Genomic DNA, 20019 nt, shown 5'->3' on the forward strand with positions numbered 1-20019 from the left:
GTTAAGTCCCTGCTGTTAGATCCTATTTCAGTTTTCCTGACGGGTGCTAGGAGACATGTGGACACACAGTCCTCTGTAAGTTGTGAATGTTTTTCTGAAGAATAGGTTTGTGCTGCATTGAATGGGCATTATTTGTCACTAGGAGCGCAAAAGACAAGCAAATAAGGACAACAGAAGTTATTAAAGAGTTTAAAACCATGAGGGTTTTATACATTAAGAATGTTTTGAATCATTTTGAATCTGTGCTCTTGTATTTCTTTTGCTGTTTCATCAATTCATCAACTGATGAAGCATTTTTACTGTACTCTGTCTATTGTAAATTCAAATAAGAGCTTATTGCAGTTAATCTGGTTTAGCTGATTAAATGACCAAAGCACATATTTAGGGTAAAGGTTGAACAAAACTGTTGTCGAATAATTCCAGTATTCCAGTAACAAATTAGGCTACACTATACATATGAAACCTATTATAAATACAGCATGGTTATATTACAATTTGGGTAAGTGGTAGACTTCGAGGACCGCACTGAAGAACTGACTGAACTGTACATTGAGATTCCTGTTTACAATGTATTATGCTGTTTTTAAGAACTTTCTTGGAAAGAAACTCAACACCTTCAACCCCCTAACATGTTTATGAAGGTCTTGTACAGTCACGAAAACAACAGGGAGGAGAAAGAATTGGGTAGTAATGACAGGGTCCTTTAAGGTGGACTATATAAAATGCTACAAAACTGGATTTTCTTCCTGAAATGCAGGTTAACGCATACAGAAATAACAAGTTGAGCATTGTTGAATGAATTGGTTTGCTTTCTCTATACATGACACAGATATAATACTACATTTATGATTCTCAAAAAATGTATATAACTGACAACAATAGTAAGCTTCAGCTTTGATGTGCTCGTTGCACTCGATTCGTAAGTGAATCATTATTTTGAGTAGGATCTTTAGGGGTTAATATAAGTAAATATAAAATACAATTACTTTAAAGCAAAAAACAAAAATGTAAATATAAATAAAACATACTGGAAATATGTTTTCGGTCCCATTATATGTCAGTATTATCATTATGCGAAGGAACAGGTTCTTTGAAATGAATTGTTCAAAATCGATTCGTGAATGCCATCACTAGTCTGAAAACAGGTTGTGTGCTGTTCCCCCTTAAAAGTAGGCGGAGAAAATTGCGGCTCAGACTCTCTTTGCCTTATAAAAAGCTTGAGCATCACTCTGAATACAGACACAAAAGATACCAGCGAACAGTAAACGGATATTTCTTATTTATCAGACAATTTAAACGAAGATTTCGTCAGTATTAAAAAGTGCAGCTGGTAAGATCTGGTCTTGTTCCAATTATTTTTGCGCAGTTATTTTGTCAGCGTCCTTGACATTTGCGAGTACGTTACTACGAGCCGCACATTATTGTTTATTCACATTTAAAATAACTAAAACATTAGTATGTTTCTGATTTAAACTCCTAATTTTTCGAAAACCGATGTTATTTGAGGCTGAATGAGTCAGGCGCAAACAGAACTGGACCAATCCGGTTTTCAAAATGTCACGCTACCATTTACATCAACATTCATTGGAGTTTCCTTTGAAAACTGCTGTTTTGAACGAGTCGATAGTGTAATATTTAATTAAAGCACATAAAAACAATATTTAGCCGTACGTCATTTATATATATTTGAATAAATTCGATGAGTTTAACGTTAGATATGCTGATCTGGCACCCGGTGTTTGCCATGTCTACGGTCACTGGAGGCTTAATCTGGATTAACTGTTGTTTTTTCTAACAGAGCCTAAATCTTTGCCAAAAAGCCTTGGTGAAATAGTGTCATTCGGGTATTAGTACATCTGTCATAAATCGTTTTTTGTCCATCTTCGCGTGAATTTGTTAGGTGATGCAACCTTCAGGGTGTCTTGCCTGAATGCGACGTGTCGTACCCATGACGTCAAACATGTGCTTCCTCGACATGTGCCGTGACGGCAGTGATGTGCTTGTTGCTAATGCAATTACATTTATTTTCAGAACATTCAACACAAAATGAGCAACAATACTGAAGTGGATATGAAAGATGTGGAGCTCAATGAGGTGGAGCAGGAGAAGCAGCCCATGACAGAGGGAGAGGCTGGAAATAATTATGCCATCTCGCCTGTAAGTGAGAAGAATGGCATTGTGAAGGTGAAGATTCCTGATGAGGAGACCAAATTCACTGGGTTATCCAAAGAAGAACTCATGAAAGTAGCTGGAACACCAGGGTATGATGTGCACCATAGTTAAACCTCATTTACTTTCAATTAGATGGTGTGGATTTTACAGTTTGCAGATATTCAGATGAAATAATCACTGTTGTCTATTCTTGAATAGGTGGATTAAAGTTCGTTGGGCACTTCTGATTCTCTTCTGGCTTGGTTGGCTGGGCATGCTGGCTGGCGCTATTGCCATCATTATTCAAGCTCCTCGATGCAAGCCCCTTCCTGAGATGAACTGGTGGAACTATGGACCACTGTACCAGATTGGAGACGTGAAATCCTTTGCTTCAAACCTGGAAGGTAAAGACAGACAACTCCATGGGCCAACACCCATTCAACTGAAATGGATTCTTATGGGAGTGTTAATGGATTGCAGGGTTGGGCCAGTTTAGGAATTAAAGGCGGATTTCAGGCTCTGAACGTGTTTGAATGCATAATTACTCTTTCTTTGTGCTGCTGAATCGACAAATTTGGTTTCCTCCCTCATTCACTTGCATGCCATCCTGTTTGCTCAGCTCATATCAGTCTGCAAACTATATTAAGGGAATATCATAACTGATTTTTAAAGGAATGGTTGCAGATCTTCTTTAAATGCATATTTTTTAATGAATAATGTTAGGTACAGTGGAGTTAGTATTAACATGGATGTGGTCTGTGATCTGAATCTCTCCATGTTTATTTTCTTTTTCTCTTAGGTTTGGCTGATAAGGTTCAGGCAATGGATGAGGTGAAGGTGAAGGGTTTTATCATAGGCCCGATCCATGTGTCCAGTGCCGACAAACCTGAGGATCTAAACTTGACCGAGATATCCGAAGAGGCTGGTGACACGACGCAGTTTGCGAAACTAATCCATGCTGCGCACAGAAGAGGTGAGCTAGAGTTGACTATACTATAAAATACCATAAAATGTAGTATTTGCTATGTATTGTATCTGTTTTTTATTGTTAAAGGACTTTATTCTGCACCTTAGAGCATAATAATTTACTATTTATTAAATAACCTTTATTATTTATTAAAGAATCCTGAAATGTATCATAGTTTCTACAAAAATTAACTGTTTTTCAGCATTAATAATTTAAAAATGTTTCTTTAGCACCAAATTATTATTGCATATTATTGCATTACAGCATATTAGAGTGATTTCTGAAGGATCATGTGATGCTGAAGACTGGCTGCTAAAAATCAGCTTTATTATCACAGGAATAAATTACATTTTAAAATTTATTAAAATGGAAAATTTTTGTTTTAAATTGTAATACACATTAGTAGTTTAGTGGTCAAAACATAATTGAAATCTCATTTATTATCTAAATCTAATTAACAAATGGGACAAATACTTGTGGGTTCCAAATACGTTTTGTAAAAATTATCAATAATGTTTGTAATTACCAAACTGGTTTAGAAACTATTCTCACACACACACACACACACACACACACACACACACACACACACACACACACACACACACACACACACACACACACACACACACACACACACACACACACACACAAAAATCATACTATAAAAAAAATAGTAAATGGTAAGCATTTTAAATACAAAATGGTATTATAACAAAATTATGATTTTAAAAACGCATTACAAAAATGAAACAAATGTGAAAATTTATAAGTAAAAAAGTAAGGACAAATTGCCCTCTTTCTCTGGACATTTTGGTCTATTTTGGTTTACCAGAAAAACATACACACACACGAGAATTGTATATATAAAAAAAAAAATCATGATATATCAGATGTAGTTTTTTCATTTTCTCCCCTCTTCAATTAAATGTTTGTGTTTACTCCTAGGTATCTCTGTTGTTTTGGACCTTACCCCTAACTACAAAGGAGAAGAGCCCTGGTTTGCCGGTGATGCTGTCGGCACTTTGGAACTTGAGGTATGACTGTGAGCAATACATCTGGATAACTTCTTTGCCCAATAATCTTATGTTATCAACTTGATTTCTGTACTTGAGTTTCCAGAGTAATAATTATGATCCTTGTCTTTGCAGCCTGCTCTGAGGCACTGGCTAGAAAAAGGTGTTGATGGGTTCCTCTTCTACGGTGTCGAGAAGGTTTCCACTGCACCTGTTTGGAAGGATATAGAAGGCCTTTTCCACAATCAGACAGAATCCGATGGAAAAACTAAAAAGTGAGCACTCCACTGTTGATTTTTCTTAAGTCTTCATGAATGGACTCATACATTTTTCTTGTGAAGTAAATGAGCCACCTTGTGGTAGTTGGCAGCAACTTCTACAAACTGAACTCCAGACAAGGGGACTTTAGTGGTCCGTTTCTTTGTCAAGTTGTGTTGCCAACCAAATTGCTCCATTTGATACTTTTTTTTATTTTTTTTTTAATTAAATAACTTCAACCTTACTGACTTTTTTCTTTCTAGGGTCTTAATTGGGGTTACAGAGAAGTCCTCTCCTGAAGACATAGCTGCTGTGCTGAACACAACTGGTGTTGACCTGCTCTTTACTGGTGCTCTAAGGTCCAGATCTGCTCTGGAAGTTGCCCATTCCGTTGATAACTTGTATTCCACTTACAATCAGACCCGGTTGGCTTGGAACATCGGTGGGCGTATTGCTGGACACCTGGCTTCAGTAGTAGGGCTTGCCAAAGTCAAGTTGAGTCAACTGTTGCTGCTCACCCTGCCAGGCACACCGGTGTTTAATTATGGGGATGAGATTGGACTGGAAGATGATGTAAGTCAAATGAAAGTTTTTATCAAGTGTAGGCAGCTGGTCCAAGTGTTTTCCATGAGCAGATCCTAAAATGTTTTCCTTCCATTTTAGTTGACCAAAAACCCAACCATGGTGTGGAACTTCTCTGACACCACTATGATTCCGAAGGTAAGGAGCTTTTGCACAAATCTCCAAAGTTACAACATTCAATATTGTGTCTGGCAGTTTTAGTAAAATGTTCATTTTTTGCTTTACAGAGCAAGCTGGAAGAAATGAGCTCTTTCCGTTCGTTCTTCAAGACTGTGAGTGAAAAAAGATCGAAGGAGCGCTCTCTGCAGCATGGAGAATACTTGCCTTTGTTCAACTCGACCTTCGCCATGGCCTATGTGCGAAAGTGGGACCAGAATGAGCGCTACCTTATTGCACTCAACTGGCACTCGAATGAAACTGTCTCTCTTAAACTGAATCATGCTGAGATTCCGGAATATGCTACAGTAGTGTATAGTACTGATAATAAAGATAATGATAAAGAGCTTAAACTTTCAGAACTAAAGGTGAAGCCAGAACAGGGTGTAATGCTGAAGTTTCCTTACACATCCTAAAGGCACACTTTATATTCGTAGTTAGTCTGAGGACATGGATTTGGCCTTTCTGTTACAATATTTGTCCTTTTTAGTACATAAACACTGGCATACAGCATCAGATTGTACTGTTAAATGCATCACATGCACTGCATGACTACTAAACAACTCTAAGCTGGTATTTTTTTTTTTTTTTTTTTTGTTACATAGCATACATTCCATAGGAAGAAAAAAGTCATTTAAATTTAAACCTTTTTTTATATTATTTTTTTTTATTTTTAGTTTTTCAAATGTAGTGCAATTCTACACATGAAAAATGTTCACGTGTCCCAGAGTCAATCTTAAATGATGATCTTCTATGTAATGGGGGAAAAGATGCATGAAAATGAAAGCTGTGGACAATAAATTAAGTGGAGCAATTCAATATCTGTGTTGTTTGTTATTGTGTTATTTCACATGGGCTTCCCTCATCTATTTTCATAAGTGTTGCCAGCATAATGAGATGTAACGGAGACATGGTTGAATTATTAAAATCTACCGCCATAAAATGGAGCAGCTCTCATTGTCTCCAGCATGGCATGATATCAGGTGTCTCTACTGATGGCTTCTTTATTTAGAGCTATTCATTATGCATATAGAGAGCTCAGTCTCACCTGGCTATTTTAACTCATTACAGATTTACGAACCCCTACTGCGATCGGCTCGGTGCCTTGAGTGATGAGGGAAATTGTCTCAAGTGTGTGTGTTAAGTCTGAGAACAAACCTAATCACAAGAAACTAAAGGTTCTTCACAAAGATATTTGTACAGTTTATATAATTTCTAAGTCGTTTTGGTTAAGGGAGTTTGCTAGATGATTAAATGTAAATCTATGAGGGAATATAATATATATATATATATATATATATATATATATATATATATATATATATATATATATATATATACTTGAAATATTACTGATGAATGAGTTATTTTCTCCTCATGTCCTCTACCTTTTCACACCTCAAACTTTTCTAGGTCAATTACTCATTTGGGACTACAAACCTGACCAGGAACCTCCACTTTTAGGCATCATGGTCCCCTTCTAATCTAACGTTGTTTTTGAGTTGAACTTTATTTTTCTAAAAATCACTGTATTGACCATAAAATGGGCGTAATTATAACAACACACTCTTGCTCATGACATGCTGCCAGTGTTGCATCTGCAGCACTATATACACTGACTGCACTACTCGGTTTTCTGCGTCTGTCTCTTTAAGAACTGCTCTCTTCGAGGACTCCCTGACGCATTGCAGGTGGCTGAAAACCAATCAAAATACATTTCCCAGGTCAGCTGACGAGTGCTATCAGACTTCTATATATAAACTCTCCGGATCGTCCATTCAAACCTGAAAGCCACCGTTGTATGCTATGGCTTTTGAAAAGAATAATCCTAATATAGAAATTTACAGTCGATAAACAACGCTGTACGATATATCGGTTTTATAAACGAAAACGGGACAGTTTCACAGTGCTAATTGGAGTTAAAACAGTTCGACTACGCGGCGTAGGAAGACCATAGTAACCGCTTTGTTGTCAAGGAGTGCGACGTCCCACTTTGGACCGAAACACCAAGGCGTAGTGATATTGAAATTTGGGCGCACAGCAGCAAAAGATAGTGCTTGACAATCGCACGGGTGGAAAGCAAACGCTTGGACTTCAATTTTTCTCTACGTAAAGAGCAACGTAGTTCACACTAAAACACAATGGTAAGTAAGCTTTTAAAACACTGTATTCTAATAGTTAAAGCTCAACGTAGCTACAAAAATGGCTGAGCCTCCATGGCGAAGTAATAGGTGTGAATGGGCTAGTGTTAGCTTAGCTCCTCGCGAGCTAACCGTCATTCTATTGAAAGAGCGCGCGAGTCCCGGGCTAACGTTAGTTAAACTGGTTACACACCGTTTTCATATTTCTAAGTGTCGAGTAAACGGCTTTATCGCCTGCCGTGTGTCATTTGGCAGCGCTTCCTATAATTGCAAATAGGCGCGAGACGTTTACAGCATAAAATGCGCTATGTTAGCACATCCTCCTTGACTGATTCACTGTTGATAGCTCGCCTCAAGTCGGCGTCAGCAGGCAGCGGCTTCAAAATAGATTTTCAAATCGCGCTCATTTACATGAGACAGGACCTTATCGTCCCTTGTGCAGAAATAGCCCCAGCTTTTTCTAATATATCGGATCGGTTACAACATACTTGTAGTTTCTCACAGCATGCGCACTAATCCATTCAGCTGGCCTCTAAGCGTGAACGAAATTGCAGATCAATAAAATGCAACAATGCAAATAGTCAAATACAGTAAAATACAGCTGTTTAGTCTGCTGTGACTGCGTTTTGTAATTTGCTAATTCATAGAGCCCCGAATTAGGCGCTGTAGTCATGAATGACATCATCAAACTTGTAAAACCCAAGCTCACGTGTTAGACACGTCCAGTTTAACAGGCAATAAATAAAGTTGAGCTTCAGCTTGAAGACGTGCTATCTGGTTATGCTTAAAAATAATTACTGTTTTTTTTTTTTGTGTTCTTCATCTAGGCTGATCAGCTAACAGAGGAGCAGATTGCTGGTATGGAAGATAAACCTTTACCTTAAAAGGATAGTTCATTCAAAAATGAATGATTTAATGTTACTAATCCTCAAGTTGTTCCAAATTTGTATGAATTTCTTTCTTCTGCTGACCACAAGAGAATATTTTCAAAGAATGTCGGAAACCAAACAGTTAGTAGACCCCATCTCCCCCCCATGCTGTGGAAGGCAATGTCCATCAACTGTTTGGTTACAAACATTCTTCAAAATATCTTTTGTGTTCAACACAAGAAAGAAAGTGACAGAATTTTCATTTGAGTGAACTATCCCATTGAACCAGCAATATCATGTGCTAATAGTTGTAGAATATTTAACCCATTATTTATGCTTCTCTCTCCCCCCTCTCAGAATTCAAGGAGGCCTTCTCCTTATTTGACAAAGACGGTGATGGCACCATCACTACTAAAGAGCTAGGAACTGTCATGCGCTCTTTGGGCCAGAATCCTACAGAGGCAGAGCTCCAGGATATGATCAATGAAGTTGATGCTGATGGTGAGGAAGCTCTTCCACAGATAATGCCACGTTCCTGTAGCTCTTCTCTAAATCTGTTCTCTTTTACCCCCCTCAGGCAATGGAACAATTGATTTCCCAGAGTTCCTTACTATGATGGCCAGGAAGATGAAGGACACAGATAGCGAGGAGGAGATCAGAGAAGCGTTCAGAGTTTTCGATAAGGTACAATAGGTTTTCTTACTTATTGAAGGCGTTTCTTTAGGGAAAAAAAGTGGGAACTCCTCACTCTATGACTAATACCTTACAGGATGGAAATGGCTATATCAGTGCAGCAGAGTTGCGTCATGTCATGACAAATCTGGGGGAGAAGCTTACAGACGAGGAAGTGGATGAGATGATCCGGGAGGCAGATATTGATGGTGATGGCCAGGTCAACTACGAAGGTATTTCCACACATTCTTTTTACATGTTAGCGTGTATTGTCTATGTAAACGCCAAGCTTGTGGTAATTCATGCATCACGTGTGGATGTTTAAAAATGAAAAGCCATCAATAAAGGCTTATTTTATTGTAGTTTGTTTCTTGCAGAATATTTGTGAATATTTTTTTTTTTTTTTTCATGTTTATCTAATTTTCCCCCCCAATTTTTCAGAGTTCGTCCAGATGATGACAGCGAAGTAAAACTGGAAACCAAAAGGAGCACATCAGACCAAACAGTGGGCAGCACTCTCACTGTCAACATTCAACAAGCATTCACAACCCAATCTCTTACTCCTCTCCATTTAGTTTTGCTCTCCTCTACTTTCCCTTAGTTTGAACAGTCCTCTGCTTGTTTTTAATGATCTCCTGTAATTTGGTTTTCTTTGGAAGAAAATATTTACATGCACAACAAAGTTTAAATCTTGCATATATGATGGTGATAACAGCAGTGTAACACATGTATCAATATTTTAAAGATTGTGACATACTATATGGACAAGAGCAATGCATGCTTTGTTTACGTTTGGCATGTTTCTGTGTTTTTTTTTTTTCCTTTTTTGTTTTTTTTTTTCCTCCCAGCTTGCCTCTTTTTCTAACTTGCTAGTTCTCCTTTAACTGCATGTTTCTCATGCAACCTCTGCTCAGTGGTCTTAGAACTGTATGGTGAATAACCATTCATGGATAATCAGGGGCTTTATATAACAAAATGGCTCAAACTTCCATGTCATAGTGTGATTGTTTTTGTAAATGTAGATCTGTGTGTCTGAGCGAGTGCTTGTAGATGGATTTAAAGTGGAGCCACTCAGTACAGTTTACGTTTTGGTATAGGGCTTGTTCTTTAGGGACCGCATAACTAATGTGCAAGATAAAGAAAATTAGACAAACCTGCATAGAATAATCCAGAGATGGTTAATTGGGGACCAATTATTTCAGTTAGTTAGTCTGCTTTGTTTAGCCCCTTTTTGTATTATTTGAGAGAAACATGGTGGAAAGTCTTTAACCTTCCTTCCAACTTCCATTTCCTCACTAATTTTACTACCCCAAAACAATTGCCACCTATTTGTTCTAGACTGGTGTAGAGAGGTTTATTGTTTGGTTTGAGCTCTATAAGTGTGGAGATTGTACTGAAGATGTAGAATAGTTTTCACCTTAATATACAGTCTTACATTTTGATGCTGCACTTGGTGTCCTAGTCAGTGGACCATTTCTGTCTAGGGAAAAATATTACATTTAAGCTGTGTGCTGATACTTCCTGCAGGCTGTTTGATATATTTGTATACATCCATAGCACCTGCATTTTATGATATGATTTTTTTTTTTTTTTTTAAACAATAATTTCTCAAAAACAATGGCATGCTCTTCTCTTCCATGGTCCTGTAGTTGTGGTCCACGCACAGTGACAATTGGGACGGTGCGTAATGCTTGTCATCTAGTTAGACTGCGTCTGCCATGTTGGTGCAGCACATGCTGCCATGAAATGCCGCTTTGAATGAAATTGATTTTTTTTTTTTTTTTTTGTAACTGTATAGACCGTTAAACAAACAAATGGTTAAGGTTTAAACAAATGGTGTATAATGGTAGAATCACATACATTATGGAGGTAGTATTGCATCTTCTGCCCCAGTTGTTAATTTATTCTACTGTTATGTTTTTTATGACCTTTATATGTTGTTGTTTCTTTTCTTCTAAGATCTAAGTTTATGGTCTGGTTCTTTTTTCTCTCTTTCTCTGCCCATAAGGTAATATAGTAAAAAAAAATGAAAGGTTATGCATTCCATTGCAGAACTCTGGTTTTCTTGCTAAATAAACATCTTGGACCTCTGTTTCTAAATTACCTCTTTTTGTTCATAACACTGTTGCCTATATAACTGTAAACATGCATGGGCTTATTAAAAATAGTGTAAGAGAGACAGAAAAGTGCATTTAATATGTATATCTACTGTGTTTATTGTCATTTGTTTGCACAAGGCAATATTCTGCCTTGTTTTATAATTTTGAATCACATTATTAAATTAAGAGTCGACATGTCCACAGAATATCACTTATAAATACATACAAACATACATTGCACATATTACAAACAAAATAGTTTTTATAACCTTGGGATGTGTAAAATTAGAAACGAGTGAGTGTAACATAAACTTATTATCCATCTGTAGTTTTGTCCTGTCATGGAACTACAACACCCAAGGTTTCACCAAACATCCAATAGCGGCACCTGTGCAGAGCTGTTGATGATTGACGTGGCGCAGAACGAATACGACATCGCCGATTTCAGCGCCAACCAATCACATCAATGACAAGTGAGACGTGGGCGGGGACGCCAGTCTCAGAACATACACCAATAGTTTGACAGTATACAGATGGGTGGTTTATTGATTCAAGAAAAAATGTTGCAACGGGCCAAATACTAAAGAGAGTGTTCAATTGATTTGTGGCTGGACAAGCCAACTCAGACGATTTGAACAAACTTCAGCAAACAATTTTAACGAGTTAAACGTACAGCGGGGAATCTGATCCCATCTGCCGCGATATAATACTGTCAGGAGATGTAAATAAGCGAGTTCAGGCCAGGCGCATTTAGTTCACTACGTATCCACGATTGCTACGTACAATTGATATTCACTGAACTTACGCACCGAGGCTTTTACGTCTTTACGTTCCTTCTTCAGGGAACAGGATTGGACACCAGTACGCAACTGCCGTGAGGCAAGAATAAGAAGGTAAGACAGCATTCTTGCATTTTATGTGTTTATCAGATCAAATGGTACGCATTTTTTGAGACTGCGGTGTTATAATGCAAGTATGTTGAACACAAGTTGCTGTCCTCATAAGCACTAGCTGCTTGGCATGTTAACTTGTTCATAAGTACATGTTATTTCAATGAACAGACAGTCGTGGCTTCTGCAGTAAACATTTATGAAACGTGTTTGATGGAGTTTGTTTTTGAAGTCGTGCAGCATGCGACCAAAGGGCATTGTACTCTGTTTGCTAACCCATGTGCCAACTGAATGAATCAAACTGGACAAGCTTATGCATTTGGCTCACTTGATTGACCTATAAACTATTCGCTGCCACATAACCAAACATAAACACTTCACTGCTACACGTCTGTTTAAAAGGAAAGTTGAAGCTTTAAAGCTGGAAAGTGGTTATTCATTGCGCAGATTCACTTTCAAGTTGGCACCTGTCCATGACAATTTTAACGTCCAGCTATACATGACAGTGTCCAACTGTCCAACTGTCCCCTATGCCCAAAATCACACAAGGGCAAACTCTACTACAAATAAAGGCATTAACAGTGATTTAGACATCAGTGATATGCTTTTCGCTACATGGAGGTTGAAGGAGGAAGTTGGCTGGTATTGTTGGCTGAAAATATTATCTGTAATCAAAGGTTTTTGTACAGCTGCCATGTACATTAATGCAACTTCACGTGCTATCGGAAATGTGATAATACCTACTTCTGAAGTCGTGATTACGAGCTCATGGCATTCAAGTTTCGAAATGGCAGAGGATTCCTGTGCAAAAAAATTATTTTCAGCATAATTATCTTAATAAAAAAAAATGTACAGGCCGTTTTTAAGACTTCATATTAATTGGGAGTTTATATAAAATATTATTTATTATTAATTATTATTAATATTGCTCAACAAGGATACAGTTCTCTTATGTAAATCTTGATGTTGAATTGATGTTGTTGGATATGTTCAAGGCCTCTAGTTTTCATTTTTTTTTTTTTCATTTTATCTGTGTTGTCGTCTTGGATTTGTTCTTGGTAATATTGTCATAGTCAGAGATTCAGCGCTGACTCAGATTTTTGTTATATATTATACAGTTATATAACACTGAACATGTTTTATGAAAAGCAGCAGGTGTCTGATAATATGACACTTATGGACATCTTCAGAAACCTGATGACTCTTGAACTATGGGATATATTGGAGTCATCATCATCAGCCACATGTTGGCAACCGATGAAGTGCTAAAGGCAGCAGAATCGTGCAGGCCATTTCTCATCAACCAATTGCCATTGCTTGAGATATATACATATTATATACATCCATGCATGCATTGTGAGTAGGGCTGTGCAATTAATCGCAATCGCAAAACAATCGCGATTTGAGCACATGCAATTTCTAAATCGCATAAGACTGCAATTTTATTTATATTTTAATTTAGAATATTTTGGAGTATTTTGGATCCAGGACAGAGGATGTGTCAGAGAGCAAGGTTATTTGCAAGACCTGTGAGATTATTGCAACGAAATAGGGCAATACAACAAACCTGTTCCAGCACTTAAAACAGCACCATAAACTGTATGACAAAAGATACCAAAAGATGCTATTTCTGTTTATCAAGCTGTAAATACTATGTTATTTAATTGTGAAATGTTTTGTTATGCACTTGTGCACTGAATACATTTAGAAAGTAGCACATTTGAAAAAGCAAAAACAATTGCCAAAATCGCAAATAAAATCGCAATTGCAATATTCATTTAAAAAATCGCAATATGATTATTTTGTCCAAATTGCACAGTCCTAATTGTGAGTGACACACAGACTGCTTTGTGGTGCATTTTAATATTGGAATAATCCATAAAGAAAGTTGTTGGTTTACTGCATGTTAAAATATTGGCCTTATGTTTTGTGTAATGGAAAGTAGAGTAGAGTAAGAACGACATGACCGAATGAGTAAGACCTAAAAGCAATATTCTGGTCTTGTTTTTTCTCTATTATAGGCAAATAAATGGCCCTGTGTTCTCATAAGTTGGGCTGTGAATGAGTTTGTAAGTGGATCTCTGTGCATTACTATGGTTTCTTTTGAGTAGAGTACAATTCTTTTTTTTTATAGACCGACCAAGGCCACAGGCTGTGCCAAAACATACTCTTGGGATAAAAGGTTTCATGTGAATGGTTCACACGTAATCTCTTTTAAAGCCACCTGCTTCCACCCAGTCAGGAAGATATTTTGCATCATTTTGATGATGAGCGTTTTGCTACTAAATCGCACCTATTCACCCCTCACTGTTTTACATGCCCCGTTACACATGCAGAATGCCATCCAATACATTGTCCCATCTCCACGCAGTCCTAAACCCTCACACAAATGTGCTGCTATTGTTTACAGCAGCTTGAGATTGTGTCTCCTCTGCGGCGCTCATGTATCAGTGTCAGGTTCTCTCTCAGGCAGGACACAGTTGCTGTATTGTTGTGATTTTGGCAGCGGTATGTGCCTTATTCAGGAGAAAACTAGTATAAGGAACAGTTAAATGACTCCGTAACTACAGAGGAGTTAGAGTGAAATGGGACACCTTAAGTATGCTTCCAGCCTAAGCTTTTGTAGAGGAATTTTGCATTTTGCAGATTACATATGCATTTTTTCCCCCTGCCCTTTCATCTGAGGGGCCATATGCTGTGCAAATACCTTTCTTTTGCAGTAGGTAGACCTTTGAGCATGTTTTTGCAACATCCCTGTATGTAACTAGTTATCAAATGCATGTTTTTTTTTTTTTTTAGGAAATGGGCAAATATGAACTACATGCGTTCTCTCTTTTTCCCCCCAAATTAATTGGTATAAAATGGAATTTTTCAACTGGGTACCAGGATTTATTGTAAAAAAAAATAAAAAAAATAAAATAAAAAATCAACAAAATATAATTTATAGTTTTAAAATTCTGCAAAATTATTAACATTACATGGGATGAATAGAAAACATTGTGCCTGTGCCAAATGTTTTATTTAGGAGTGTATGCCTTATTGTATTGGTATCTTTCGACATAGGATATTTAATTGTGCATACTTCTATTTTAAAGTTTAGATTACATTTGTCATAAGCTAATGCTCAATTAAAGTTAATTTTAATAATTTAATAATTTAGTAACACTGTTATAGTTGGCATGAAATGAAAATTTCTATCTATTTTCTTATTTTCCCAAATGCATCTTATTGATATTATTGTAAATTATTCTTATTTGCTTATGTTTAATATTTTAAATTTGTTTTTGACCTTTTGAAATTTTAATCGAAATGTCATAATTAGATCTTCCGGTGAAAAAGCCAGAATTCTCTCTGAAGGTGTATGCTGGACTTCTCCAATCATTTAGTCCTGCTTCTTTCTTCCAATCGACTGCGAGCTCACATTCAGATCCGCCTCCATCTCCAATCAACAACCGATGGACAGAACCAAGTCACCTCCCTACATTTTTTACCTTTTCGATTATCCGTTTCACTTGGATGTATGTCACAATGTGGAAGAAAAGATCTGTCACTAGCTGTTTCATTGTGACTTTAAATGTAATATTCAAATGTTTGTTAAATTCTTGTGGTGCATAAAATCATTTGTAGCATTTAAAATGAATGATTTTAATTTTTATTGTTTAATTTATTTATTTAGACAATTAATATAGCATAAATTATCATGTCATTTAGCATTTTTAGTTGCATTTCATTATAGACCTTTTTCACATTTCTGGGTTTCTCAGAAGCGAAAGTCATCATGGGTAAAATTCTATAGTGGTGAATGAGAGAATATATTAAATCTATTTTTTGTGTTTCCATTTTCTCAAATGGCAACAGAAAAACTCAACAACAGTGTTTTCACAACTTTCAAAAAGAGGAAAAAAAATAGAGAGGGATTGATAACGGCAGTCAGAAGAGAGAAAGATGTCATTTTTACTGTCACTCCGATAGCAGCTGTTTTAGAAGCACCCTCACAATGGCGTTAACTTTTTTTTGTAATTTGATGAAAAGGTAATACAATACTAAGTATAGTGTTATAAATGTACATACATTTAATGAAAAAAATCAAAATATAAAAAAACGATGCAAGATTTATGATGCTGATGACCGTTAAAACGTGTCATGAGTCTGAGAAAAGGGTCCGTTAGCATTTTTGCCTTGCTGTCTGTAGTTTGACCAACTGAACGCTGATTTAAAGGACTTTAGTGTTCTTTCAGAATGGCTTTAAAATTCCATTAAGTGTTTGTTATTGTGCAGTTAGTAGTTTTTCTTTAACATAAAGTGAGAGTACACTGGATGCAGTGGTGGTTTATGCCTCGTGACACCTGTATGGCTGCAGAATGACTCGTCGATGTTGTCCAGCAGAATAGTAGTAGTTTCACCAAGTGAGGTATTACACTGTTGCCGCGGTTTGAAGCGACCCACCCCCCACCGAATTGCAGATTTTAACCCCCCTGGAACACGATTTCTGCCACACTGAACCCGAATAAGTTGGTAAAACTCAAAGAATGAGTCAATCAGTTGCCTTAATTTTTAAGTTAAGAAATTCAAAGTTTAAGTAAGCAGAACAGGGGCCTGTACCATGATGGTAGTTGAACAAACTCAGGGTTATAGGATTAGTTTCGAGTTAACAAAACCAAACCACTCCTATCTGGCTTTGTTGGTACTATGATGCTGATCATCAACTTTCTCTGTCAACTCAGGCTTTGATCCTGAGTTTGTGGAGCGCATGCACATTATTGTGTGACATCAGTGGCAAACAGCCAATCACATGCCTTGCAACAGAGATAAACAATGATTCACTTCTCACGAGAGAGCCAGCACGATTTAAAACTCTTTTGCTGAAAATGAAGAATTTAAATGCATTTACACTAATAGAAAATACTTGTCTGTGAAAGAGGACAAATAGAAGAAATTATCTTTCTCTATCAGTTGTGAAGTTAGTTTATAATATATAGCAATACAATAGACTCAAATATACAAGTTCACATGTAGTCATATTTAAAGAGTATATTTACTTATTTATATTTCATATGATATATATTGATATTCATTGAAACTAAACGCTTAATAACAACTGTTAAACTAAACTTGTGTGTGTGTAATGGATTAATAAAAATATAGATAATTATACAAATTACTACTAACCAGAGCAGGTTAGCCGTGGAGTGTAAGTTTCTATGGCGATGAACACCGCTAAAAGCCAAGTCACTTTCTTGATACCTAAATCCCAGGATTGGTGCACTAACCTGAAATTTACCTGGCTAGCCAGCTAATCCAGCACAGACCTCTGCTAATTGTTCTTAACTTAACTACACTAATTCATACAGTTCACTTAAAATTATCATGTAACCTCAACTTAAACATTTTTATTAGCGTAAACTTAGAAGCAAATTCAGAAAATGCTAATTTGCTAACATGTTAACAATAGCATGGTATAGCACATGCTAAATGAGTACAGCAATATAAAGCATTTAACATATTTGCTCTCAAACCAAGCTGCATGCTCAACTTGTCACCATGATGGTCACTCTCCAAAAACCCACATTACTGGACACTCTTCTAAATTAGCATAACAAAATATTAATCACTACTAAATCTCCCACTTAACATTAATCTTGCACAAAAAAACATTTATATGACACTTAATTTTAGCATTTACTCTCTATTTCGAGTGCTATGGGCAAAGCATGCTGGGAAATATAAATCCCATCCCAGTTTCAGTTAGTTAAGTTTGTCAAAATTAAAAAAAATAAGTTAATAAAACCCAAAACAATGAAAAAGTTCAGTTTACTTAATGTATCAGTTCTGTGAACTTCAATGAAAAAAAAGTACTAAATACTCATAAAAGTTAATTTGACTGAACTAATTTGTGTAATTTTTAAGTTTGTCCTACTCAAACCAATTCATTGTTTTGAGCGTTAGTGTTTACAGTGCCACCCAAATGCAATGAGCTGGTTTTGGGTGGGTTTTCAATAGCAATTGGGCTGGTTTTGTTACACAAACCTGGCAACCCTGCTTTTTATCTTCTGTTGTACAGTCAATTCTGCCTTTGTCTCCTGAGGATTCATAGTTTCTCTGATCCTTCAGTGTTTCCCACTGAGTTTAATCAGTTCTGCTGTTGTTTCAGGTGTTCAGTCTCAGCCTTTGAAGCTGTGTCCACAGGCAATGTGATCGCAATAAGACATTGTTTTGTTATTTTTGGCCCTGTGGGCTCTTGACCTTGTTCATGTATTCAGTATGTCTGGATATGCTTGAAATACAGCATTTTTTTAGAGACAGCCTTGAGAATCTTCTCATGTAGCAGAGGCCAGTCTTCTTTCTTTGTCCAAGTGCTTGTGGATATGTTTATCAAAATATTTTGCAGCACTCATTTGTACTATATCAGACTTATTCTGTTGTTGTCTCATGCATTCCTATACTTGACCTAATTTTCCCTTTAGTTCGAGTGTTGACTCTAGTTATCTCCAGAGCTTCTGTGTGAAACACTGCAAGACTGCTAATGACTTTGGTTCTTTACAAATGCAGATAACGTTCAATAGATTTATCACTACAGCAGCCTGAATGAACTGCTTTCTGTAACACACCTATCTTTGACTCTCGCTCTCTAGATGCTGCTACAGGTGGGAGGACAGCGCTCTGCCCTGGGGCTGTTGGCCATCAGGAGGATGTGGTGTATGACCCGCTCCACCCATACCGCACCCCAGACACTGGAATACAAACCCATAAGAAAGGTCATGGTGGCTAATAGAGGTGTGTCAGCGGCTGTATTCTGAATGTTACTAGTAATAGCATATAATGTGTGCTAATATTGAAACATTTTAATTTGACATAAATAAAAAAAAAAAGATTTCTTTTATTGACAAAGTAGTATACATTTTAAAAGTTGCATGAATATAACACTTGATAAGTAGGCCTATATAAATATCTATATAAAAGTATGGTCAGCATGATTTTTTAATTTTTTTTTGTTTTATAGCAGTTAGTACTTGTAATGCTGTTCTTTTGAACTTTCTATTTATCAAAGTATTCTGAAAAAAATACTTGCAGCACAACTGTTTTTAACATTGATAATAATAAAAAATGTTTTTTGAGCAGCAAATCAGTGTATTAAAATGATTTCTGAAGGATCATGTGACACTGAAGACTGAAGTAAAGATGCTGAAAATTTAGCTTTGCCATCACAGAAAATATGAAATGTTATATGAAATATGTTATACTATATATATATATATATATATAAAACAAAAATGTAATATTTCACTCTTTTTACTGTATTTTTGATCAGATAAATGCAGCTTTAGTGAGCATAAGAGACTTCTTTTAAAAACATTAAAACATCTTACAGACCCCAAACTTGTGAAATGTATAATTAAAAAAAAAAAGGATTTTCTGTTTATTGCAATTGGACAGAATTTTAAAGTCAAAGCATCCATAAAATATAATTTAAGATACCTTTTCTGCAGGAATAACAAATGTAGTATGGTAGTATAGTATGCTATTCTAAACATAACTATTCTCAGACTCTCTGTCTTCTGTTCTTACTCAGGTATTAAAATACATGACATGAATTAATTGTTTACTCATGAATTGTAATTCATGAAACGTTCTTTACAGGAGAGATTGCCATCCGGGTGTTTCGGGCATGCACAGAGCTGGGGATTCGCACAGTGGCCGTCTACTCTGAACAGGACACGGGCCAGATGCACAGACAAAAAGCAGATGAAGCTTACCTCATCGGGAAGGGGCTGCCACCTGTAGCTGCCTACCTGCATATACCAGACATCATCAAAGTGGCCAAGGTCAGACTTTTCTCACACTCGAGAGGGTTCAGTAAAGATACTCTGTAAATCCTCTGTATAGCAGTTCAGTTTTCTACTTGCCCTGCCGATTTTTTTCACTTGTTCCAAACACAAAAAAATTGTAAATTTACACTTTTTAAATGAATTTATATATAATTAGACACTTCTCATTTAGAAAGTATTTTTTATGTTTACACTTGTTTAAAAGTGAGACTTCTTTTCTAGTCTTTTTGAAAGTAGTCTCACGCTCATCAAGGCTGCATTTATTTGATTAAAAATACAGTAAAATCCGGATCTATTTTTACAACTGAAAATAACAGTTGTGATGCTTAATATTTTGTGTGGAAATTATGATAATTTTTTTTTCAGGATTCTTTGATTAGAAATTTCAAAAG

General features: G+C 36.4%; 3 protein-coding genes across 3 annotated transcripts in view; all 3 read left to right on the top strand.

The window, feature by feature from the left end:
* The first annotated feature begins 1195 nt into the window (after positions 1 to 1195).
* On the top strand, positions 1196 to 5726 carry slc3a2b (solute carrier family 3 member 2b). The gene is made up of 9 exons (XM_067375596.1): positions 1196 to 1330; positions 2032 to 2261; positions 2371 to 2555; positions 2951 to 3124; positions 4067 to 4155; positions 4270 to 4409; positions 4656 to 4965; positions 5056 to 5112; positions 5202 to 5726. Exons 2-9 carry the CDS (start codon positions 2047 to 2049, stop codon positions 5544 to 5546), a joined length of 1515 nt encoding a protein of 504 aa, XP_067231697.1. The 5' UTR covers positions 1196 to 1330; positions 2032 to 2046; the 3' UTR covers positions 5547 to 5726.
* Positions 5727 to 7052: 1326 nt separating this feature from the next.
* calm3b (calmodulin 3b (phosphorylase kinase, delta)) lies at positions 7053 to 11013 on the top strand. The gene is made up of 6 exons (XM_067376224.1): positions 7053 to 7274; positions 8099 to 8129; positions 8498 to 8641; positions 8718 to 8824; positions 8910 to 9045; positions 9254 to 11013. Exons 1-6 carry the CDS (start codon positions 7272 to 7274, stop codon positions 9280 to 9282), a joined length of 450 nt encoding a protein of 149 aa, XP_067232325.1. The 5' UTR covers positions 7053 to 7271; the 3' UTR covers positions 9283 to 11013.
* A 452-nt stretch (positions 11014 to 11465) lies between these two features.
* The window catches only part of pcxa (pyruvate carboxylase a), a 160250-nt gene continuing 151696 nt past the window's right edge, over positions 11466 to 20019 (top strand). Inside the window, exons 1-3 of the mRNA XM_067375459.1 lie at positions 11466 to 11804; positions 18434 to 18575; positions 19440 to 19624. Coding sequence (XP_067231560.1) covers positions 18434 to 18575; positions 19440 to 19624 — 327 coding nt within the window. The 5' untranslated portion in view covers positions 11466 to 11804. The remainder of the gene's footprint in view (positions 11805 to 18433; positions 18576 to 19439; positions 19625 to 20019) is intronic.

The sequence above is a fragment of the Chanodichthys erythropterus genome, chromosome 22, assembly GCF_024489055.1.
Source record: "Chanodichthys erythropterus isolate Z2021 chromosome 22, ASM2448905v1, whole genome shotgun sequence".
In the NCBI taxonomy this organism is placed as follows: domain Eukaryota; kingdom Metazoa; phylum Chordata; class Actinopteri; order Cypriniformes; family Xenocyprididae; genus Chanodichthys; species Chanodichthys erythropterus.